The following is a 26,146-nucleotide window of genomic DNA, read 5'->3' as shown; positions in this document are numbered from 1 at the left end:
TATGTAGGCCTATGGAACATTGACATGCAGGAAACTGCAATACATAAAACATTACAGATTGAACTAGTGACTTAGCCCTGTGACACTACAAGACTTCCCCAGAAAGTTTTAATGAGGGAACAATATAATGTAATGACCCATTAACTCACAATTATGGGCTGCTCAACTAATTGCCAGCTCTTTTTTAGCGTGTCTCTCTCCTCCTGATGCCAGTGCAGTGATTAATGTTGTGTTATGCTGTCTGATGCCTCCAGTTCACAACACAAAGAACAAAAGGTCCTGAACCAGGGATAATCAACTAGATTCAGCTTGAGCGGATCATTTGTAGACTGCAAATTCACAGCAAGAAGCCCAAACAAGCCCCCTTTTGCCCTCAGAACAGCCTCAATTCGTCAGGGCATGGAATCTTCAAAGGTGTTGAAAGCGTTCCCCAGGGATACTAGCTCATGTTGACTCCAATGCTTCCCACAGCTGTGTCAAGTTCACTGGATGTCCTTTGGGTGGTGGACCATTCTTGATACACACACACAGGAAACTGTTGAGCGTGAAAAACCCAGCAGCGTTGCAGTTCTTGACTCAAACTGATGCGTCAGGCACCTACTAACATACCCTGTTCAAAGGCACTTAAATATTTTGTCTTGCCAATTCACGCTCTGAATGGCACACATACACAATCCATGTCTCAGTTGTCTCAAGGTTTAAAAATCCTTCTTTAACATGTCTCCCCCTTTCATCTACACTGACTGAAAGAGATTTAACAAGTGACATCAATAAGGGATCATAGCTTTCACCTGGAATCACCTGGTCAGTGTCAGTGTCATACTCAGTGTATATCTCTCTGTTATGTATGGGAATACTTTGAAACAGATTTCCAAAATTAAAATCACTTGGATATGCTGGTGTTTTTACAGTCCATTATGTCCAACAATAAAAATAAATGATCAGTAGCCAGTTGAGGAACCCTGTCCTAGATGTTTGATGCATTGGACATTTTGTCTCTTTAGTTTGAAGAGTAAAAACTCTTTCACTCAGAGAAAATAACAGAAAGAAAGGAACAGAAAGGAACAGAGGGAAACAGAGAGATAAAATCTTAAACACTGCCATTTGAGGCCCAGTAGGTTTCAGCAAGCCCTGAAATTGTATCACGTCTGAACCTTTTTTTCTTTCTTTTAAAACCACAAAAAAGCCTCAGGATGTTTCCTGTGTTTGGTATCGAGTGAAAATGGGCTGGGGTTTCTCCGACAGCGCCTTGCCTGGAAAGGTCAGCTCCGTGGGGGAAATGAAAGTGAGAACAAATGTGGCATTTATTATGATCAATACCCCACTCTGGGCCAACAGGAAGAGTCTCACAGCACAGCAGGCCATGTGAAAAGAAGACCATTGAGACAATGTATCTATGTACTCAACACCAAAACACACATTCATGTACTGGTACTCACCTGTAGAGAAATCAGGGGAGGGTAAATAGGAGAAAAAGTGAAGACAAAGTTTTACTCCTACGTAGTAATGAGGTGGGATCCACTTGATACCTCCAGTTTCAGGCCTTTTGTGAGGATTCTAAAAGGCACTCTTAAAACAATTACCCATCTTCAGTTCACTGATTTAATGACACTATAGACTACAGAGATACACACAAGGGGAGAGTCTCTTTCTCTCTCCCCAGACTATTTTCACTCTTAGCCTCATCATCCATCCTCCCTAGAGCGCTGAGTAAAGGAAAAGAGAATCCAGGGAAATCCCAGTCATGTGGTTACAAAAGTCATCTTTATTGAGAGCACTGTTACTAAACAAAGTTTTATTTCCCCACCTATTGAAATCCAAGTCACATCTTGGATTAGTCTTTTCTAAAAGCTATCTCTTGAGACAAATGTGAACACAAAGACATAAGGTAGCTTTTCTCTTGCATTGTTAGAAGTAAATTAAACAAAGTAGTGGCAGACCAAAAATAGTATTTAAAGGACAATATACATTGAATCTCACTATAAATGCACAAAATGAATTGGACTGAAAATAGATTAAAACAAAACTGGCTGAACCAATAGTCAACTGAATGGAACACCATTTCAACATCATCAGGGTGTCTGCACATATAGTTCATATCATACAAATGTGGATATTATTTACTTTTTTTAAACAAATTGATTATGGTACAAAAACATTTTCAGTTATGTGACACTCCCTTTTATTGTGCTATGCCAAAGATGATGACAAATAGGGAGAAAATGTATAGAATACAATTACTCTCAAGTCATACAGTAACATATTAGGTGATGTATAGTAAGAGATATGATGGATGGCTGCTCAATGAACTATGAGATGCTTTCCCTTAACAGTAGAATACCATGTTACAGTACATACAGTATAATATACAGTGTGTATTTTGAGTCCATTTTAAGAGTGTTCTTAAAAGGGAATCTTTATCACAAATCCATTCATGTACTGGTACTCACCTTGGATGTACTATGGATCAGCTGTGGAAAACTGTCTTCAATCATATGCCTTATTTCAAAATCACCATCCACAAATTCATTTAGTAGGTTTAAAAGAATGAAACGTCAGTGGATTTGTAGAGTTAAATAAAAAGGCACACCTTCATTTGTGGGCTAATTCTGCCATCCTCTCACATCCGCTCATTTCCAGCTCTAAAGCCACTCTATTAATCATCTCATTAATGTCAAAGATGTTAAACCACTAGATGTTGTACTGCCATCTACTTACCAGCTAATTGGTAGTGGAACATTTCCATCTCTTTGTCAATGGCTTATACTTCAACCCTGAAGTATTAATGGAAAAATGCATCATGAAATATCAGGTAGAAATTATAATCTCTTCTATCTGTACTCCGTTTTAATCCTTTCACCTTAGTTTGAAATCTAGTTGGAGTCTTGCCACACGTCACTGCACTTAAAGGATATCACTGTGGTATCAAATGACAGGTTAATCGATTGCCCACAGACTGGTGGTTTAAGACATTTATGAACAGACAAAATGGTTGGGAAATATGTAATGGCTGCACAAAAACTTCTCTCTAAACAGTCATTTCAAAATGTCACATTTTTCTCCATGTCAGGTGTTGAGCAAATTAGAGAGGAAATCTGTAAGTAGGAGGCATTCCATTTCAATGAGTGGCATTAACAGAAAAAATCCTCCAGTCCTGTGATGTGTCCTTCCAGTACAAACATACAACAATAATTTTATTCAGCATACTGTATGCAACTATAGATAGTGTACTAAGTGGATGTGAGTAAAATGTTTGGAATTGGAAATGCTTGAATCTTTGTGTTTCAAGGAACAAAACCACTGTTCAGTATAAGGCAGACGACATAGCTGTTCATGACTGTTATTGACATATCAAAGTAAACAGGACAAACTGAATTGGCATAGTGCAATAAGTGTCACTATTATTGGGTTGGGGAAGAGCTTCTCTTTTTAGATACACCACAATTATGCCCTCAATCAAAGTCCAAGACAGCCTCTTTATTGCAGCAGAAGAGATCCGAATAAATCTCTTCAGACAAGTAATTTTGTTCGTTCTTTCTATCTTCAGGAGTCCAGCGTGAGCAGTCAGTGAATCCTTTTGGCAGTAGTTCAGTGGTGGTTGAGCGAAATGCCGCAGTGCAACACTTTCCCATCTTCTCTTTTTCCTTTCCTCATTTTTGTGGGGTTTGGGGAAAGGCTGCCCGATCACATGCCCGTGGTGCTTAGGCCCATGCCCGCCTGGCTCATGCAGGGGAGAGTCTGTGCAGCTTTGGGGAAGTCATGGGCGACCAGCCGTCCGTTCTCTCCCCCGCTCCCTGTCCTGGTCATTCTGCTCAGGGTGGAGCTCAGCATGGCCGCATCAATGATTTGCTGCATGGGAGAGTTTCATTACACTACTGGGTTACATAACAACACAGAGAAACACATGATAGTTATGCATGAACTCTGCTGAACTCCGCTAAGGTAATCTGTTGAACTATTGAACTCTACTGGGTTAATTTTCCTTTTCTGAGTTCAATCCCTCGGTTATGCGTAAAAACAATAAAAAATGACTTGAAACAGCCACTAAGTCATCATTATCGGTTCAGTGACTTTGTCTAAAGCAGGGGTTTGCAAACAGACAATCCTGACTTCTGTACTCTGAGTCACTCAGTTGCTTTAATTCCTTCGTAAACTCTTGTGAAAGATGAGAGCATGAACTCATTCTCTCTGCTTATTTCTCTCTGTTTATTTCACACAGTGGAGAGCCATGTGCAATAATTGTACCATGCAAAATATGAGGCCGAACCCATAACAATAATGCAAGCAGAACCGCGCGGCGCTAGCTCCCAGCCTAGTCTCTTTTGCATTAGTTTAACATAATGAAACCCTGTAGGCTTGAAACTGGAGCTAATGATCTAGATGTGGGCTGCTACATCCTCTGTGTATAAATGATTTAAATCCAGCACACTTCAATGGATTCCGAGGATTATGCTCTCCGGATGATGCAGACTAATTGGTATATTCGCAGCAGCGATTTGTGGCTGTGATACTTTAAACACAGCAGTTATGTGATTCTGCTGTCTACACGATATGACAAGGAAGAAATTTCAACAGAATGGCTGTTCATGCTGGAGAGTTGAACATGTACTGTAAAGCAGGCATGTATTATATACACATTGAAATATAATCATGTCATTAAATCACTTTTGTTGCTCACATGCAACAACAAAAAAAGTCCCTAGTTTCATGTCTTCTTAACTGATGTAATAAACACACCTGTTGTAATGAATTAACTACTGTCTGCTACAATTGGAAAAACCATAACGTTGTTTGGGAAACCCTGCACTAACTGTAAGTAGTTCTGGATAAGAGGTTCTGCTAAATGAATACAATGTAAAAAAAAAAAAAAAATACATTCTAATATTAAGCATGAAGTTCATGAGGTTAATGAGAAGTTGCAAATGAAAGTTCAATACAAGTCTGAACTAATTCTCTGATGAGATGAAAAGATACCCACATCTTTGATCTAAATAGGAACTTCTACTGCAGCATGATCAAATGCATCTGCCAGTTAAAATGTGATTGTTTTCAAGGGTCATCAGAGACGGAGATTACAAACATAACACAAACGTCTCTATTTCCAGAAGATACAATACACCACAGGAGAGAATAAGTACTGTACAACTAAGAAGTGGTGTGACATATTCTCCACCTACACACAAACACTTCAGCACAATTACTCAAATCATAGTCCTCTAGTAGCAGTAGGACTGCATAGAACCCTTCATTAAAACAGCTCTATGCCCCACAAAGTGCTTTAGTCTTCAGTCCTGTAGTTCAGGGGGATGTACAGTATCTCTGTATGAGTCATAGGGGCGGCATAAGTAGATAATAACGGGTGCCAAGGTAGAGTCATGAATATTGGCTCTTATTACATTACAGAGCCTTCGTCATTGCATAAAGACCATGGCAAGCGCTGCCTGTAGTCCTGCACTTAGCTTACCTTCATCCTCCTGGACTCAATCCTGGACTTGTAACAGAACTCGACCAAGGCCACGAGCATAGCCAGCCCCAGCCCGCCAATCAAGATGTAGAACACCCCAGCCACATTGCTGAGGCTCAGAGCACTGGTCTTGTCCTACAGGCACAGAGACACAGGGTGAGATGCACCAAATAATGCCCAAGAGACACACCACATCACATCATAATACACAAGTATAAAGGTAGGATAACCATACAACTGCTCTCTAAGGCTACTACTCTGTCATAGTGACCTTATAAAGGCACATACCCTTGAGCGTGCCTTCATGATTAATCAACAGGTTATTGTTTATCACCTATAAAGGTGCTGGCATGTCTTTCTAATTTAAGTGACTACTATCAACAACAAACTTGATACAGTATGTATCTAAGACTGACAGAAACATGCAGAGTCATGCATATCTAACAAGCTTGGGGAGAACATATCCTCAGAAAGTAGCAAATTAATGTGCATTTATGGTATACTGTATCTTTTATATGACATAATGTCCAGTCAGTCAAAATCACATATGCATTAAAAACCATGAATTCCATTCTATATCTCCTCGCTTATTTATTTATCCTTTACTTAACCAGGAAGTCCCACAATTATATGTAGTTGGTGTTGTGTATTCTAAATAATTTCAAGACTAGTAGAGTGGAACCATGCAAGAGGAAAAAAGGTCAACATTGTTTTAGGTTTACTTCATAGGTAAGGGTATCTCTATAAAATATCATTACATTTTCAAATAAATGCACCAAATAAGGGAGGGCAATTGGTTCGACAAGCCATGGTAGTCATGACATCACAAGAGGGGTTGTGCACATCCATGACATGCATAGTCTGGGTTTGGTGGCCGACAGGCCGTGCCTTGGGTCTTATACAATAGCATGCACACTGTCTAAATAAAAGACAGAGACGAGGAAAACAGCACTTGAGGGGCCGATTCTGGGAGAGAAGATCGAGATATGGAGTTGGTCTCGTATCAAGGGCTTTCTCTCCGCACCGTCATTTACACTTGTGTCTCTTTATTTGATTTTGAAAGTTAAGATCACAAATCAATCAAAATTAAATTCAGTCAGCAAACTCTGAATTCTTTGTCCTTTGATGACTCAAGAATATCCCAGACATTGGAAAAGATGGTATTGGAGCTGACAGTAACTTTATGGTTTTTAGCCATGTTTTTCATATACTATACAACTTCTATTGTTATCATTGCATCAGCATTAGCTACTCGGATTTTGGAGAAAAGAATCCAACCCTAGGTATACGTTTTGGTAAGATGAAACAAGCATTTGCCAAGATCTAATTACGGGCCGATGACTTATCTATAGGATGTGAGGACACAGCAATTAACACTAATCACTAAGGTGTCTGAGTTCCACAGCTGACATGAATCGCAGTTATAAGGACACCAGTTTGGGTAAATGGCAGATTGGAGACAAAGAGAAAAAGTGCTGAGTGCTAGGGAGGGGACGAGGGACCTTACAGAAGTGCTAATGCTCAATCTTGGTGTTAAGTATAGGACCAACACATGGACTGACCTTTCTTCCGGAGTCCTTGCTTCCACACTCTCCCTTATCGTACCACCATTTGTTCTTTAGTTTGTCTAAGACGGCTTGCTCATTGAGTTTCAACACCGCTAGGTTTACGGGGATTCTTCAACCAGGGAAATAACATAAATAACATTACCCATGTTATCTTATGTTATTCAGCACATAGTAAACATACACCCATTATTATGTATAGATATCTAGATAGATAAACAAAAAAACACAATCACAACTTGAAACTGTCACTGCCAAAGTGATATGCATTAATACTCCATCTAGCTTTGTGTCCTTTCTCCCTACTGCAAGATGTGTATTACTATATCACTTTGGGTAACCGGCAAAATGTAAACACTCAGATATGCAAACCTGTCGATTATTGTTGCTCTATAAAAACAGTAGTTGAGAAAACATACTCAAAACTGTGTTCTTTCGGGGATTGCTAATACAACTACTTTGAAAGTAAACGGCACATTTTTGAAGAATTTATAGTACAATATAGTTCTACGGTTACACAAACTAACGTCACCAAGGACGAAGGGGGATTTGTGGTATTGCAGCCAGTGTGTTTTTGAAGGTACATTGCCGGTTACCCCCATCGTCGTGGTTACCCGCTAGGTTTCTCATACTGGGGCTGACCTTGGAATCACCTCCCCCGCTGCCGCATTCGCCCTTGTCGTACCACCATTTGTTTTTCAATTTGTCCAACAGGCCCTGCTCGTTCAGTTTTAACACTGCCAAGTTTACTGGGTTTCTTGAAATGATAATAGAATAATACTGGTCAGCATTTATGGAGATGTGATGTGTGGCAGAGGTAGTTCAGAAATAAAGTCTAAATACTAAAAAGTAGGTATTGTCGTCAGAACAATGAGAAATGTATAAAAAAGAAGTAACTAATAATGTGGCTGACACTGTACAATTAAGAAAAACATTTGTTTCTAGTATGTAAAAATGATATAATATGGCTAAACCATGACAGATTTTACCAAGCAAGACAAGGGTTGTAGGTAGGAGAACTATACATGTCAGTAATGTCTTAGATTTTAGTGTGTGATCATATCGTTCTATGAACATTTCCTGAAATAAGTAGTTCCCTGGATAAGGAAAAGACGTAAATAGCCAACTTGCTGATTCACTTTGCAATATTCAGTTTCCGTCAGTCATCATCATTCATTGTGTTATTGTTGTGGTCAAGGAGCACCATCCAAAGGATTACTGATATTGTCCATTGTGGTCCATTCCCTTGTCTTCACCCTTTGCTATTGCTGGTCCACTGTGGACAACCCTCTCATTACTAACATGGCAGAAGGTGCTGCTGAAAAGAAGACTAATGGAAACATATAGCAGCATGAACCTCAGCAAACTAGTCTTTCTCAGTAAAACCCCTGAATTCTTTCTTATCAAGAGAGAATTGGAAAGAAAGAGGTCAGTCTGCTTTATGGATGAGTAAAAGAAATCCACATCCTGTATTAGGATTAGTAGCATTTATCTTTGAGAGCATCAGTTTTCTTGCGATGCAGCTGACAAAATAAAGGGATGTGAGTGACGTTGATGTGGGGAAAAACAGGAAGGAAGAACATTACGTTTTCAACTGGTAAGGCAAGATTAGGCAAGGGTGAGATGGAATGGTGGGCCACATCAGAAGCATAGCAATGAATGACTCTTGGTCCATTTGTGTTTCATGGATATTATGCAGAACTGATTACAGTTTACTACTTTATGATGGTGGACAAGGGTGTTGTCCGAATCTGACAGAGCAACATTGGTTGTATTTAGAACTCATGGTTAAGAGATTTTCCAAATGATCAAAAACAAAGCTCATATAGAATACTGTGCATCTGATGTGGCACAGTTGCTACAGTTCATACAGTAGTTATTTCAACAGCATTTTCTACTTCCAACATACACAAACTATCATTAAAGTGCAAATATAGTACACTGTGGCATGGTGATCATTGATTGGTTAAAGCTAGTTTTAGATGGTTTGTTTTCAAGAGGAAGATTTTTACAACTTCAAGAATATAGAATAGGAAAACATCAATCCCATATACAGTACGTAAATCCAAATAAAGATCAATTCACATAATTGGCTCAGAACTTGATAGCGAATTTGAATTCCCAGCCACAGCGTGATACAAGACAGTTAATCTCAGAGCATGCATGAGGCAGTCCAGCCCAGTCTGTACCAGCCATCACATCAGTGAGTGTAACTATGAAAGCCTTTGTGAAACACCACTCTCTTCAGTCACATTGATACAGATATTATATGTGTATCAAACATATGTGGTGCAGGTAATGTGGAATTGGTAAACTATAAACTAGGTAAATGACATGAGTGATCAATCAAAAAGGCTGCTAGGTGTGGTTGTCAAAGCCTATGGGCTTTGTGAATGGTTCATTAAGACGGGCATGTTAATATGAGGAAAATAAAATCTGATTGAACACAGATGCATGAAAAGTGGTGTAACTCATGACTTCCTAAATTTGACATAAATAAAACTGGGTCACAGTGCCTTTGCCCTGAAATAACTAGGCAAATACTGGCTAATAATTGTTTTTTGGTACTAAATTAAAATGGTAATTAAATCATGAGAGATGGTACAGGAAAGGTAACAACTAAAATGTAGGATTTTATTTCTAGGGCTCTTTCTTGCAAAAATGCTGATTTGATATTTACTACCAAAGTACACATCTCTTGTAGTGTCTCCATTGTCTACTGTGTTTCCAAATTAAGGAGTGTAACAGCACCACAGAGCTCGAAGGTAAAAAGCTGCAGGTAATAACATCAGGGCTTCATTTAAAGTTCCTTTTAATTGGCTTTCATGTACTATATGTCAAGACTGAATTTATATTGTCATAACCGTTGTCGTCCCATTTGCTTAGTTATTTAATGGAGAAAGACATTGTAACATGATATTGTATGAATAAGTAAAAAGACTGAACAGTAATGCTTCCAACATAAGTACGTGTTGATGATACTTTATTAACTGAGTTGAGACAGTGGGGACACAAGCATTCTAGACTTCTGGTGAGAGTAGTTACAAACCATAAGTACAGTATAGTTAGCTATGGCTGAATGAGATCTCACTATACCACTACATGAACTATTATGTAAGTGTTATGCATTATTACTGAAACAGACAAAATGTGCATAATTTACCCATGAATTGTGAAATGAATATAACATTTAACTAAATGTATTGAAGCAATTATCTCTTCACTCATTATTATCTACTTTAGAATTACCACTGAAAAAAAATTCATAATTTATGTAAGCTCACTCACCTCATTGTGTCTTTGGCATTCACATGTAAAACACAACATGTGGTCGATCGTCATGGTGATGTGACCAGCCTGTAATTACCTTAGTGCTGATCCCTTGGGCGTGGCAATGCCGTATCCTTTAGAGTCCAGGTTCCCGCCCACCTTCATAGTGTCACATGGTTTCCTCTGCTCGATGTACTCGTTCATGGTGGACTCCAGCAGGTAAGCATACCTCCCTTTGGACTTCCTGACCCGCACCACGCCCTCGTCTGTGGTCTTCACAAACACTGACGGGTCGGCAGACTTCATGTAGGACCACATCTTCTCAAACACGGCGATCTTCGATCTCTGGGGTGCAAAAACATGAATGACTTGAGTGAACTATAAAGGCTACAGATATAGCCACATCATGACTTGCTCCAGAGTGGCGCAGCGGTCTAAGGCACTGCATTTCAGGGCTAGAGGCGTCACTACAGACCCTGGTTCGATCCCGGGTGTGATCGGGAGTCCCATAGGGCAGCGCACAATTGGCTCAGCGTCATCCGGGTTAGGGGAGGGTTTAGCCGGGGTAGGCCGTCATTGTAAATAAGAATTTGTTCTTAACTGACTTGCCTAGTTAAATGAAGGTTAAATAAAAACATTTTGAGCAGCAGTTCACCCTGAAGAACTCTTTGGTGGAGCCTCCGTCTAGTGTACCATAGGCGATCTCTGTCTGCTTGGCCAGGTCCTCAGCGCTCTCTATGGGTGACACCATCCTCTCTACTGTGAGGAAAGCAGCCAGGTTGGCCGTGTAGGAGGAGATGATGATGAGGGTGAAGAACCACCACACGCCCCCCACGATGCGACCAGAGAGGGACCTAGAGAGAAGAGAGAAGTATCTTTAATTATCAAAACATTGCCAATCTACGATAGAAGCAAATGAAAAGCGAAAGTGTTGCGTGAGGGGAGTGACAAATCCATTTTTCAAAAGTAACACTAATCGTTTCTTGGCACACAATGACACTGCATTACATTCTGTTGACACTATGGATAATCACTCAATCAATTGGATAACCACAGTTTCTCACAATGTCACAGGTATAGTGAGATGTCTAACATACACAATATGAGCAAAAGACAAGCACTTAAAATATTAGCCATCAATCATAGCAATATTTCTACCTTCAAAAGACCTGGCACGTCATTTATCAACTGTGCGTAAATTTCTCACTAAATTCTGGCATATGTGGAGATTCTAGGATTTGCGTACAAATTTTGGGGGTTTATCAAACTGTCGCATGTAACATATACTCGTGTTTTCATCGATAAATTAGAGTGTCACTCCCTGACCTTAGAGATCTTTTTATTCTCTATTTTGTTAGGTCAGGGTGTGACTAGGGTGGGTAATCTAGATGTTATATTTCTATGTTGGCCTGATATGGTTCCCAATCAGAGGCAGCTGTCTATCATTGTCTCTGATTGGGGATCATATTTAGGCAGTTTTTTCCCACCTGTTGTTTGTGGGATCTTATTTTGAATTAGCGCATGTTGCACCTCTGTCGTCACGGTTTGTTATTTTGTTTATAGTTTATTGTATGTCTTGTGAAGTTTCACATATTAATAAAAATGTGGAACGATACTCACGCTGTGCCTTGGTCCTTCTCTACAAACAATCGTGACAGAAGATCCCACCAAAAATGGACCAAGCAGCGTGGCCAGGAGGAGCAGACATCCTGGACATGGGAGGAGATCATGAGTGGAGCAGGGCCCTGGACACGAAGTGGAGAGTATCGCCGTTCAAGGAAGCAGATGGAGGCAGCAAGAGAGGAACGGCGACGATACGAGGAGTTAGAACGACAACGGAAGCCCGAGAGGCAGCTCGACATGGGGAAATTGGCGGAGTCAGGGTTTAGATCTGAGCCAACTCCCCGTGCTTACCGTGGGGAGCGTGTGACCGGTCAGGCACCATGTTATGTGACGTTTCACAGTCCGGAACCTGAGACGTTTCACAGTCCAGAACCTCCTGAGACGGTCCACAGTCCGGAACCTCCTGAAACGGTCCACAGTCCGGAACCTCCTGAGACGGCTTACAGTCCGGAACCTCCTGAGACGGTCCACAGTCCGGAACCTCCTGAGACGATCCACAGTCCGGAACCTCCTGAGACGGTCCACAGTCCGGAACCTCCTGAGACGGGCCACAGTCCGGAACCTCCTGAGACGGTCCACAGTCCGGAACCTCCTGAGACGGCTTACAGTCCGGAACTTCCTGCGACGGCTTACGGTCCGGAGCCTCCAGCGACGGTCTGCGGTTCGGAGCCTCCAGCGACGGTCTGCAGTTCGGAGCCTCCAGCGACGGTCCGCGGTCCGGTTCCTCCGGCGACGATCCACTGTCCGGTTCCTCCGGCGACGATCCACGGTCCGGTTCCTCCGGCGACGATCCACGGTCCGGTTCCTCCGGCGACGATCCACAGTCCGGTTCCTCCGGCGACGATCCATGGTCCGGAGCTTCCGGCGACGATCCATGGTCCAGAGCTTCCGGCGACCATCCTTGAACCAGAGCCGCCACCGAAGATGGCGGATCCGCGAGCGGAGCGGGGTCTATGTCCCGCACCGGAGCCGCCACCGAGGCTAGATGCCCACCCGGACCTTCCCCTATAGAGTCAGGTTTTGCGGCCGGAGTCCGCACCTTTGGGGGGGGGTACTGTCACGCCCTGACCTTAGAGATCTTTTTATTCTATATTTTTGGTTAGTTCAGGGTGTGACTAGGGTGGGTAATCTAGATGTTATATTTCTATGTTGGCCTGATATGGTTCCCAATCAGAGGCAGCTGTCTATCGTTGTCTCTGATTGGGGATCATATTTAGGCAGTTTTTTCCCACCTGTTGTTTGTGGGATCTTATTTTGAGTTAGTGCATGTTGCACCTCTGTCGTCACGGTTTGTTATTTTGTTTATAGTTTATTGTATGTCTTGCGAAGTTTCACATATTAATAAAGATGTGGAACGATACTCACGCTACGCCTTGGTCATTCTCTACAAACAATCGTGACATATAGGCATACTATATTTGTGCGCTCGTGAACGAGTGCTACAACCCCACTTGGAAAATGCCTTCCATTCAACTTTTATGGTAACAAAAACCCTCATTTGCTGTATGATTTGGAAATGTTGGAACTGGGCCATGTCAGTTTCTAAAAGAAAGCACAATGGCTAATCTTTTTCAGTGACTTTTTCAAACTGAAAATGCACGCCGCCTATAACAAGTGCCAAACACTGGCCGCACAATCTGCAAGATCGATTGTGTATTCAAACAATTTCTCCTCCAATGGCAAATGCATCTGTTTTATCATTAGGGCTACATTTTTATATTTTTATTAGACTAACATTATTATAATTCCTGTGCATCAAACAACGGTATTTTCCCCAAAATAACTATATTTGCTTGCAATGCAGTTGATCAACCGCTAGAAATTGTGCGTACGCATGGTCTGAGATTTGCATGGAGATACGCACACTTTCCCGTCAAGTTCAAAAGGGATCAATACCAACTTTTGCGGGAAAACTGGCGCACGCAAACCTTTGATAAATGAGGACCCTGAACCCATCCTAGGTCTAAATCTGAGCGCCTTCTACGTTCTGCTACAAATGTGTTCTAAACCGCAGCAGGGACAGAGATAGCTGCTGCAGCATGTCTGCTCCAAAGATCACAGCGTCGCTGCGAAACAGTGATCACATTTATGTAAACAGAAACACGTATTGTTGGATTGTCTTTTGTAGGCTGCACCCATCCAATTATTATGCATTGTATGAAACAATCTTCTCAAATTCAGGCAGATCAGGCGTAAACAAACATGAAAGTTGTGTGGGCTGAGGGGAAGATGGGGAAAGCTGATAGATCTGTAGCAAATGGCGTTCTGCATTACAGGAGCACTGAGGGTAAATGCAGATTTCTCAAAGATGACACTTCTCTCTTGGAAGCAGCAAGGCAGCTAACCAAAGCAGAGTAATTGTGTGAAAATAAAAATAGCAAAGTGTTGTTCGCTGTTGTTTTATGCAAAGCAGAGGATAAGCTGACTCCAGTATTTGGATTCACCCTGCATATTCGGGGAGAAGAACATCCTCACCCACAGACCTGTTTCCAAATCCAGAAATCACGGCAACCGTTACTCTGGAAGATTTGCTGAACAAAAGCTCATTTTAGTGCCCTGAATCCCTGCTGCACAATGCAGCTCACACACTAAAAGAGAATTTAAAAACAGCAACAACAGAGGGAGCCCAGGAATAGGGGTGGGGGGGGTGGCGTGTGAGAATGCCACTGATAATACCAACAAAGCAAAGCAAAAACAACTAGAGAAGTACATTTCCAGAAGAAAATGTGTGTTTGCTAGCTTGTGGTTGTGAAATAAGTTATAGTAGAGGAAGTAACTGCAGTAGTAATGGTAGTGACTTGTTAGAGTTAAAAAAGTAGGTAGATGGGAGAATTGATAGATTGATTCATTGATCGAATTATTCATAGGATATGATAGCTTGAACATGTGAAAGTTGTTTTGGTGACTCTCTCTTAAACAATTCAAGAGTTGGTGGGTTATTTTATGCACAGTTATGCAAATATAAATAGATGTTAACGTTGTTTAAATGTTTGTAGATTAAATTGTTAAAGAGCAGTAGCATTTAACATGTTTACCACTGTGGTTTTATAGTTGGCATTGAACACATTAAGTTATATGCAAATTTATGCAAATTAAATTGCTTTATAGTTCATAAAGATTTTAAAGTTGGTCTTGTAATTGGCCAAGGAGCAGGACCATTTGGAATAGCTACCACTGTATTCCTATGGTTCTTATTCAAACCCATGTTATTTTATGCAAATCATATTTGTAATTGTTATTGTTGAAAAAAAAATGATAGTATAAAAAAATCTGAATGCAAACAATATAAGTTGGGTCAGTCTGAATATCTCAACGTTGGTTTAGTGTTGATAGCTTAAACGGTGAAAGAGGAGATAGGTTTATTTTTACCATTAAAGTCTCGCCCCTTTTTGCCATTGAAATGCATTGGTAGCTAATTTAAGTATTATTGTAGTTTATAGTTTATATGGTGACAGAGTTATGGCTTTTGCTCTAATATGGAAATGTATGAACATTTTCATTCATTAACGGACGGAGAAATTAAATAATGAAGTTGATTTAGAGTTTCTATCTTAAACGGTTAGAAAGTACTGGCACTGTGAAAATCTACCTCTTATTGTCACCATTTACTGTAATGTAAATATTGTAAGTTTTAAATACATAGCAAAAATAATAAATAGTATCAAAAAGCTTTTGATATGAAATCTAAGTAGGGTCGTTCTCAACATCTTAACGTTGGTTTAAACGGTGAAAGAGGAGATGCGTATCCATTTTCAAATGTTTCACCATTCAAGTCTATGGCTATTGACTTGCATTGAGTTTTATGCAAATATGGTTGTAGTAAAAAAAGTAAAAGTGGTTTCAAAAATATATTGTTAAGGAACCTGAAGTGGTCTGTCAGCACATTCTAACGTTGATTTGGTGTTAATAACTTAAGCAGTTTAAGCGCTAGATAGAGCGGAATAATAATAATAATAATAATAATAATAATGTAAGTATGTAAGAAATCTAGTGTTCTTGCCTTCAGCAGGCACACTAATAAGCCATTTCTTCTGTTCAACTTCAATTCATGACAGCTAACAGGCACAAGAACTGGACACAGGGGAATGCTCCAAATCCAGCCACAAGATGGGAAAAACCTCAGCATCGTCGTCCAGTTACACTTCCAGCATGTTAGCAGCAGGGAACTCTTCTAAAATTGAAATTTCTTTACTTACATTTTCATGAAAATGCAACTAACTGGTCAGCAGGGTTGATATGAAACGTGGATAGCTATAACACTGCCATCAATTCAATATAAGAGGTAATGAGGTACAATAACGATACACAAATTGCCAATGGCAACACTAAAATGAAAATTACATAATTTCCCAAGTGTGTGCTACAGCAAACACACATGCCCACACGCATACACACATAACACTAAGTTCTCCGTCACGGTGAACTGTCCTCTCCAAACATTTGAGCTCATTAGAGGGAGGCAGTGTTATGTCAGTAGGTCTTTCAGCCAAGTCTGAGCAGGTAACGAGTCTCCAGAGACAACGCTTAACTTCACAACTTGCATTCTGTCGGTCTGTATTATCTGAACAGGACAGTGCAATGATAGCAGTACACAGCTCAGATGTGACGGTCATCTCTGTTTTTGACAGAACTGTTGTTCTGTTAAACAATGTTGAGCATGTCATAACACTCAGGGTGACTGGGTCACCTCTGCACTGGGAAAGGGCTGTGAGGCACGCAGGGTTGAGTTTGTGAGTTTGTGAGTGTGTGTGTGTGTGTGTGTGTGTGTGTGTGTGTGTGTGTGTGTGTGTGTGTGTGTGTGTGTGTGTGTGTGTGTGTGTGTGTGTGTGTGTGTGTGTGTGTGTGTGTGTACGTGCATGCCTATGTGTGTATGTGTGTGTGGGTCGGGGAAACAGTGTGTACTGTAAAAGGAGGAGAATGTGTGAGTGTGTACACATTTGTAGCTATGGGATGGCTGAGTGTTGGGGTGTGTGTGTGTAACAGCAGAGCTGAAATGACAGGCTGTGCCTGGGGGAGGAAGAGGAGCGTCTGGGCATCTGGTCACGCTGATCACATCTGCCTGGGGCCTGGAGATCTGACCCTTTCAAGACCATGGCTCACTGCAGACACACAGACAGGAGGACAGGGGGACTAGCCAATGATTACACAGTGATCCTTCTCCACTGTGTACACCAGCGGAGGCTCCTCAGAAGAGGAAGGGGAGGACCATCCTCTTCAGTGGATTTAAATTTTTTGTAAATTGTTAAACATTAAAAACAGTTGTCCTTTTTAGATAAAACTATACTAAATATATTAATGTCACCAAATAATTGACTAAAACACTATTTTGCAGTACTCTGTAGGGAAGCACCATGGTTTAGACACCTAGCTTCTGTCCTCCTCTGGGTACATTGACTTCAATACAAAATCTAGGAGGCTCATGGTTCTCACCCCCTTCCATATACTCACACAGTAATTATGACAACTTCCAGCGGACATCCAACCTATCAGAGCTCTTGCAGCATGAACTGACATTTTGTCCACCCAATCAAAGGATCAGAGACGTAACCTACGTTATAACCTACGTTATAAACTTTCATTCATAGGCTAGGTTGTAGCAACCTCATGATGTGTATAGGAAAAACTTGAGTATCATGTAGTAGCTTAAACCTATCACTGTTACATTGAACTGGGTGAATGGAATATGAATGACAGTCATCCAATATGTTGCAATAGAAATGAGGGCGTGCTCATTGAAAAAAAAGAAAAGTGTCCTTTCATCTTAAATGGCACTGACCGCTACTGGTGTGCACACACGTACGTACTGTACGTATGCACAAACATACACGTTTCTTTCAGTAAGTTGATATCACCCTGGCTAGTGGCAAAAGATGTGCTGTCAGAAAAAGCCAGATTATATTTAATTATATTAAAACCCATCTTAACCCTTTCACAACTCACCTATCTACAGAAGCCTCTGTATGACATAGGTAAGTATGCAATGCTTGTCCAGTAAATTACATGAATATGGTGTGAAACGTTACAGTAATGTTAGAGGTGCAGCACACATTCCTCCAGCAATAGAAGCGGAGTGTATGAGACAGAGTGAGAGGGGCGAGGCCTGGCGAAGGTGTTCATAATCAACACTGCCACTTCTTCACTGCCTCACTCAATCCCTCAGTAAAACTCAAACTATTAGATTGTCTCGTTGAATGGGAGAGAATCTCATCAGCTTTACACAGGGGAGAACAAAAAGGTTAGTGTTCGCTCTAAATCTAGCTGTCATGTATACACTCAGTATACCAAACATAAGGAATACCTTCCTCATATTGAGTTGCACCTCCCCCTTTTGTCTTCAGAATAGCCTCAATTCATTGGTGTATGGATTCTACAAAGTGTAGAAAGCATTCTAGAGGGATGCTGGCTCATGTTGACTCCAATGCTTCCCACAGTTGTGTCAAGTTGGCTGGATGTCCTTTGGGTGGTGGACCATTCTTGATACACAAGAGAAACTGTTGAGCATGAAAAAGCCAGCAGCATTGCAGTTCTTGACACAAATCGGTGCGCCTGGCAACTACTACCATACCCTGTTCAAAGGCACTTAAATATTTTGTCTTGCCAATTCACCCTCTGAATTGCACACATAGACAATCCATGTATCAATTGTCTTAAGTTGTGAAAATCCTTCTTTAACCTGTCTCCTCCCATTCATCTACACTGATTGCAGTGGATTAAAACAAGTGACATCGATAAGGGATCAAAGTTTTCACCTGGATTCACCTGGTCAGGGTCAGTATGTCATGGAAAGAGCAGGTGTTGTTAATGTTTTATATAATTAATTAATTAATTAATGATGGATGGATTAATGCAGCTTTATGTCTGTTAAGCTAATCAGTAATCTGTAATCAGCATGCATTAAGACATCACACACAGACATTTACCTCAGAAGTTAAACTAGGCGTTAAGCGGCTCCTGTGAGTTGCAATGTGACGAGCCCTCTCCGAGTGGCAGTGCTGACATTTACAGAGAACAAACACATTTTTACCATGAATAAATAGCTGGGGTTTGCCCACAAAGCTGCTCCTTCCGTCTCCCATTGCTCTTGTAAAGATGTTGTTCTTCAAAGTCACGTTTCGATCTGGCTGTTTGGAGATTATCATCATTATGCCCAACATGGCAGGTATGCTAGTTACCGCATTCTCTGACAAATAACATCCTGCCAAACGCAGCTGGCCGACCAGTCTTTAAACTGCTCCCTCAGAGCTGTTGTCTATATATAACATTTGAGTTGTTGCACTGCAGGCCTTCTCACTGAACTCCCCAGTATGGGTAGCTAGTTGACCTTTCTATTTATACTGACCTTCAGGTGACCTTTCACAATCCCCCACATCTCAGCAGCAAATTAGCCCCCTCAGAGATACAGTACCATCACTGTAGTGTACATACTCGCTCAGCCTCACATTGCACACTGTGAAATGTATGCAATACTGACGAACCTACATGTGTATACAAAACACTTAGAACACCTGCTTTTTCCATGACAGACTGACCAGGTCAATCCAGGTGAAAGCTATGATCCCTTAATGATGTCACTTGTTAAATCCACTTCAATCAGTGTAGATGAAGAGGAGGAGATAGGTTAAAGAAGGATTTTTAAGCCTTGAGACAATTGACACATGGATTTGTTTGTGTGCCATTCAGAGGGCAAATGGGCAAGCCAAAAGATTGAAGTGCCTTTGAACAGGGTATGGTAGTAGGTGTCAGGCACGCAGGTTTGTATCAAGAACTGCAACGCTGCTGGGTTTTTCACGCTCAAAAGTTTCCCATGTGTATCAAAAATGGTCCACCACCCATAGGACATCCAGCCAACTTGACACAACTGTGGGCCAACATCCCTGTGGAATTCCTTTGACACCTTGTAGAGTACATTCCCCCCAAAATTGAGGCTGTTCTGAGGGCAAAAAGGGGGGGGTGCGCAACTCAATACTAGGAAGGTGTTCCTAATGTTTGGTATACTCAGTGCAGTTTCTTGCCATAAACAATCTCAGAATGAGAAAGAGCGAAGCATAAGAGTCTTCAAACTAATTGGAGATGTGTTCTTATATAAGTAGTACCTCCATTGTGATGTGTTACTGATTAAGAGACCCCCTATGTGTGTGAGACATGAATGTAGCTCATCTGTGCTCTGGCTCCATGGGTAAAGAGCTACTCATCCCACTGAGTTCTTTCATCACTGTCTGACCCCCTGAGGTAGCAGGGAGGTGAATCACCACTGTGTCAGGCAGACCTCCTCTCCTCTGGCAGCCTAGGAGACAAAGTCAAATCACCCGTCCGCCCAGAGGCTTAGACTATATGAAACCCGAGAGACAGACAGAGAAAGAGAGAGAGAGAGGGAGAGCGCTCCCAAGCAAGTCAACTGAGGAGAAGGCACTTAAATGTTGGGCAAAATAGCAGATAAGAGATGATCAACGCATTTGTAAAGATTTGATTTAGAGCAATCACCCATCTGCAGTACACCACCATGCCTGGTTGGAGAGTATAAAGGGACAGAGGAATAGGGGAGAGGGAAATAAACATGTACAGTACAAACTAAGACGGAGTGCTTGGGAGGTTCTTCTCCTGAAGCTTAACCATTCTGGCAGAGCTAAACGGACGCATCTATGACAGGGAAAACAACATCTGCCACAGGCAGCTTTCTGCAAATATAATCTAATTTGAGCCCATTAGTTCCCCCAAAGTAAAAGGATACACATGTCCTACCTAAATGTCAGACAGTGGCTGAGGAGCCAGCAGTTAGCACAAGCCAAGCGCCCAGAGGAGGAGGAGGCAGTGAGCCATCAGCAGGAACGTCACCAGACTGACCTGCACTATTGATCTTGTAAAGAATCCCCATATGACTTTATGAGAGAAGAAATGTATAATACACAAATGTTAACTGAGCTGAGGTGACAGTGGAATATGAAAGAACAAAGGATGCCAGGTGAGGATCATAGTATCTTTACCTGCAGGCAGGAACGCAGGACAGTACGGTCAGTTGAAAACAAAGGCGCAAGGCGGGGAATTGTGATAATGAGAATGGAACTCCTGCCCTATGCCAAGAGAGCAGTACATAAGGAGTCACATAGATATGACCAAAGCAATTGCAATCCAATATGTATTTTTTCTTTTATTTCTGTGAGATACACAGGTGGCACAATGTCAAAAAAGTGTTGCTTTATTGTTAACTCACTGGAAGGAATGCATCAGGTAAGAAACATAACCGAATCTATCTAGATACTCCAATTCTTCTTTTGAAATTGATATATCTACTTACAGAGAAACAGCATGAAAAAGAAACACTCTTTTGTGTCCCAAAAATAACACTATCTTAAGGAAACCTTTGGATATCCTCTCTGAGAAGCGTCTGTTGATGTCCCTGTCTGCCCTGATAAGAGCACAACAACTAGCCCCTCCAACAGCAGCCTCCTGGCCCAGACTGGACTCTGTGCACTAAGCCCTGGGGCTTGACCTGGGCTAGGGTACACCTGGCCTGGGTCTGACCTGGACCTCATTGCAGCTGCCTTGGGTTGTGAATAGAACATAACCTCCTCAAGGCCCAGTCCAGCCATACTGTCTGCCGGTCAGTCTGTCACTCTGCTCTGCTTCTGTTCTGTTCTGCAGGATGCCTCTGTATCCTGTCTGCTGATGACGCATCTCCGCTGTCTTCACTGTGGGGTAATTATTCTAACTACTTTTGTTCTTGACCTAATTCATCACCATGTGGAAGGGGGTATGGGGGGGACAATGCATTTCATCACACTGGAGGATTTATCTTCAGCAGAGTGCAGTTGCAGTAGATTGACAATGGTCACCTGCCTTCATCAGTTCAAATGTTTTCACGCATTACCTGGGTTAATTGTATTTTCATTTCCTTGGTATTAATCATAATAATGTATTTTGTTGTAAGACATTGTATGGAGGATCTCACCGATAACAAATACAGTATTACTCAAGTACAACAACAAAAAAACACAATTCAAGATTATGTCTGCTGATGATGACACACAGTAATACTGATGGATGAGGAAGGACGTTAACGTTGTTGATAGAAACACTACAGGTAACAGCGGGGGTAGAAAACAGATCACCTACCTTGGCGAGATGTCACAGCCCTGCTGCATGAAGGCGCCCAGCGAGAACCACAAGCTGTTGAATATCCCAAACTCATTGGTGTGCCCCTCGTTCTGCCCCTGGCCCTGTCCCTGTCCTTGGCCCTGGTTTTGGCCCTGTTGGGACTGGGACTGACCTGGCTCTCTCCTGGGACTGGAGGACGATGGCTGGTTGTGCTGCTGTCTCTGCTGCTGCTCTTGACCCTCCTCCCCATCGGAGTCGTCCCCCTGCCACTCGTACGGGCTGAAGCGACTGACCAGGAAGAGAACCACGCTCACGCCGATGTAAGCAAACACAATGCACATCCAGATCTCATAGGCCAGAGGATCCAGGAAGGAAAAGACTCCAGGTTTGGACTTGGTAGGCTTCTTGATCATGATGGAGATGCCCAGGGACATGAAGGGCTTGGAGAAGTCGATCACCTCCTCTCTTACCAGGGTGATGGTCAACGGCGCTACTGCCACGTCCGCTTTCTAGGAGGCAAGGAGATAATTACGTGTTTATCTATGTATCCATCAATTTAATTAAAATCAATTCACCAACAGTATCCCTACTCTCAGAAATCCCATCTCTGTACTCGTCCTTCCACCCATAAAGTCTTCAAGTGGAGATGACAAAAGTATTTCCTTAAGGTGAGGTAAGGAATGTAAATAACTATTCCCATGGGCAGGGATTAGCATACACATCAGTAATAGTAAACTCTCTTTTCATAAGAGAGGACTTTCTGAGATAACTCTCTCTAGAGAGCTCCAGCTTACATAAACTCTCAGTCTTTTCAAGCTGAATAATAATGAATCGCTTTCAAGAAATATTAGGCTTACTACTCTGAGAGAAAAAACAAAAACCCTCCAAGCGAGACTTGATTTGGTTGAGTCCACCCAGCACCTCTGTCATTGTATGGACAGAACATATTCTACATTACCCTAGACCAAACTGTTAGAGCGTATCTTTCATATCAAGTTCCTGAGGGCAGAGAAATAGGGTTTGACATGATTCCCATGAAGAATTGAAGATATGGGAAGTGACAGTTTGGTAAGGGACATTTCAATAACAGACTTCCTGGAATACACATCCAGCTACTGTATTGTGCTCATTATGTTGCCTGTTACTCAACTTTTGGGGGGTAACGGGCAACAGCTTTTGACTATTTGGTACCTTACCACTTCAACATTGACAGCCTATCTGGGCCCATCTGCATTGTGTAGTTATGTTTTGACATTGAGGGAGCTGATGGACAGAACATATCTTAGAGCTCATAGGGACACATTGTGTCCTGGCTGAAGCCAAGCTGTGACACACTTCTCCAACACATTGTCATTCTTCTCAAAGATATTATGTTAACCCTACATAGTATTGGAAAGAAATAAACTGCACTACAGTATGTCCTTTGTCTACAGCAGCAACATAACGTACAGTGTAGATCTGTACGTGTTCCAGAGAACAGAACAGTATTTATACGAAAAGCCACATTGAATTTGTTTTGTGTATTTAGTATGTGACAAACATCCACTAATATGATCATTGTCTTTTGTAGACATTTGTTAGGTTAAAATAGGTTTAAGGTAGTGTCTGGTTGAATATTGAAGCATATCACTGGGGAAGAGCTATAGTGAAGGTTGTGATGCAGCTATTCCCAAACTGGGGTATGCCCAAATCAAATCAAATTTTATTTGTCACATACACGTGGTTAGCAAATGTTAATCCGAGTGTAACAAAATGCTTGTGCTTCTAGTTCCAACCATGCAGTAATATCTAACAAGTAGTCTAACCTAACAATTTCACAACAACTACCTTATACACACAAGTGTAAAGGAATGAATAAGAATTTGTACATAAAAATATATGAATGAGTGATGGCCAAACGGCATAGGCAAGATGCAGTAGATGGTATAGAGTACAGTATATACATATGAGATGAGTAATGTAGGGTATGTAAAAAATTATATAAAGTGGGGTACGCGCAATGCCACTGGCGGTACGCCAAATAAAAATGTGATTCACATTTTTTCTTCACATTTTCAAACAGTCCATTTATATTTTCCAACGGGGCTATACATTTGGGTGATTTTTTTTTTTCTTCCTCGCCTGAGTAGCCTTGTTTCACTGCCAAAAATCTAATTAAACCATCTAGTTTTCAGCGAAATAACAACACAATGTCAAATACAGGTAGCCCAGTCAAATAATGAACATCAATCACATTAACCGTTACTCTCTCGCAGGAATTCCACTAACAGTCCGTATGTAGCCAAACGTAGCTTCTGCTCATGTTAGTATCTCTACTGATGGCATGAAAGCCATGACAGGGAGACATAGTGGAGTGGTAACGCGCGTGCAAGTAGTTGTTCCCGACGCCACTTGGGTACACTGCAGCATCCACGAAGAGGCTCTTGCTGCCAAGGGAATGCCTGACAGCTTGAAAGATGTTTTGGACACTACAGTGAAAATGGTTAACTTTGTTAAAGCAAGGCCCCTGAACTCTCGTGTTTTTTCTGCATTATGCAATGATATGGGCAGCGACCATGTAACGCTTTTACAACATACGTTGGTTAACAAGGGGCAAAGTATTGACACTTTTTTTAAATTGAGAGACGAGCTTAAAGTTTTCTTTACTGACCATCATCATTTTCACTTATCTGACCGCTTGCATGATGACGTGTTTCTCACACAACTGGCCTATCTGGGTGATGTTTTTTCTCGCCTGAATGATCTGAATCTTGGATTACAGGGACTCTCTGCATCTATATTCAATGTGCGGGACAAAATTGAGGCTATGATTAAGAAGTTGGGGCTCTTCTCTGTCTGCATTAACAAGGACAACACACAGGTCTTTTCATCATTGTATGATTTTTTTTTGTGTGAAAATGAACTCAAGCTTACGGACAATGTCAAATGTGATATAGCGAAGCACCTGAGCGAGTTGGGTGCGCAATTACGCAGGTACTTTCCCGAAACAGATGGCACAAACAACTGGATTCGTTATCCCTTTCATGCCCTGCCTCTAGTCCACTTACCGATATCTGAACAAGAGAGCCTCATTGAAATTGCAACAAGCAGTTCTGTGTGTGTTGCAGGCTTACAATGATGGCAAAAAAACAACATTTGAGAGTGTGCTGACCCTGGTGCTAGAGGGGGTACGCAGCTGGAGGTTGAATGTTTGAAGGGGTACAGGACTATAAAAAGTTTGCGAACAGGAATGGTAAAATGGTGTGTACTGCTGCAAATATTGTACCACATTTGCAGCATTCCATTTTAGTTACTGCAACTTTATAAACCGAATGAGCGGTTACATTAAAAATGAGTCAGGCTGTGTCAAATTAAAAAGCTATTATTGTCATTGCCATTGGATGAATTCCATGGACTGCTGTGTTGTCTGAGAGTGTATGATAAACACATTTGTCCTCTTAGAGCCTAGTGAGGTGCCCGGTATGTTCATGAGATGGTTACTAACCCCATAAACCAGCTCGCCCACCATCCCGTTCCACATCTTGGACTCAGCGTCTCTGGCTCCGTACTTGCCATCACTTACGACCTCTAGTTTATAGGTGTAGCCCACATGCTTTGCGATCTCGGCGGCCAGCTCCACACAATAGCCCTCATACTTATCGTTCCCCACCAGCTGCTCATGGTTCTTCTTTAGCATCACATATGGAGATTCCTTGGAAACATGAAGGACAACATTGATGCCTGGTTCTTTTAAACATTTTCATCACATATTGCATGCATTCACCATGACTCTTTCAGGGGCACTTATTATAAAGCTTTCCTTGTCTACCTTTCTTTGGGATAATGTACACAGTACGGTATACTATATCACCTTCTATGCAAACATTGTGCAGTGGTATAGTGCAATTATTTTGTTATGATGTCATCATTTCTCAATCAAAGTTTGTACTGACAGATGTAGCCTATTGAATATCATTGTAGAATAGGCCTATGCATAAAATGCATCCTCCAATTGCAACATCTGCCTATGACCACAGAAAGCCTTAAGAAAATATAATATTTTTTATATTCTCAAACAACAAGTTAGGCATAGGCCTACCTATTATCAAAATAGGCCATTATCACTGTCAATCGTGAATGATTATTCTTCACG

The 26,146-nt window shown here is 41.5% G+C and overlaps 1 protein-coding gene across 5 annotated transcripts in view; it reads right to left on the bottom strand.

Annotated features, from left to right (window-relative positions):
• Positions 1-1,745: 1,745 nt before the first annotated feature.
• The window catches only part of LOC106567417 (glutamate receptor 1), a 91,982-nt gene continuing 67,581 nt past the window's right edge, over positions 1,746-26,146 (bottom strand). The window contains exons 10-16 of one of the 5 annotated variants that reach the window (XM_014136625.2): positions 25,499-25,705; positions 22,033-22,523; positions 10,955-11,153; positions 10,397-10,644; positions 7,672-7,786; positions 5,465-5,599; positions 1,746-3,849 (exon numbers count right to left, since the gene is read on the bottom strand). In XM_014136625.2, coding sequence (XP_013992100.1) covers positions 3,685-3,849; positions 5,465-5,599; positions 7,672-7,786; positions 10,397-10,644; positions 10,955-11,153; positions 22,033-22,523; positions 25,499-25,705 — 1,560 coding nt within the window. In that variant the 3' untranslated portion in view covers positions 1,746-3,684. Of the gene's footprint in view, positions 3,850-5,455; positions 5,600-7,026; positions 7,787-10,396; positions 10,645-10,954; positions 11,154-22,032; positions 22,524-25,498; positions 25,706-26,146 lie in introns of those variants that run through there. The other 4 variants (XM_014136626.2, XR_001320066.2, XM_014136627.2 and 1 more) reach the window with 4 other exon arrangements.

This window comes from Salmo salar, chromosome ssa13 (assembly GCF_905237065.1).
Source record: "Salmo salar chromosome ssa13, Ssal_v3.1, whole genome shotgun sequence".
In the NCBI taxonomy this organism is placed as follows: domain Eukaryota; kingdom Metazoa; phylum Chordata; class Actinopteri; order Salmoniformes; family Salmonidae; genus Salmo; species Salmo salar.
The sequence above is the reverse complement of the archived record's forward strand: the minus strand, read 5'-3'. Positions and strand labels throughout refer to the sequence as shown.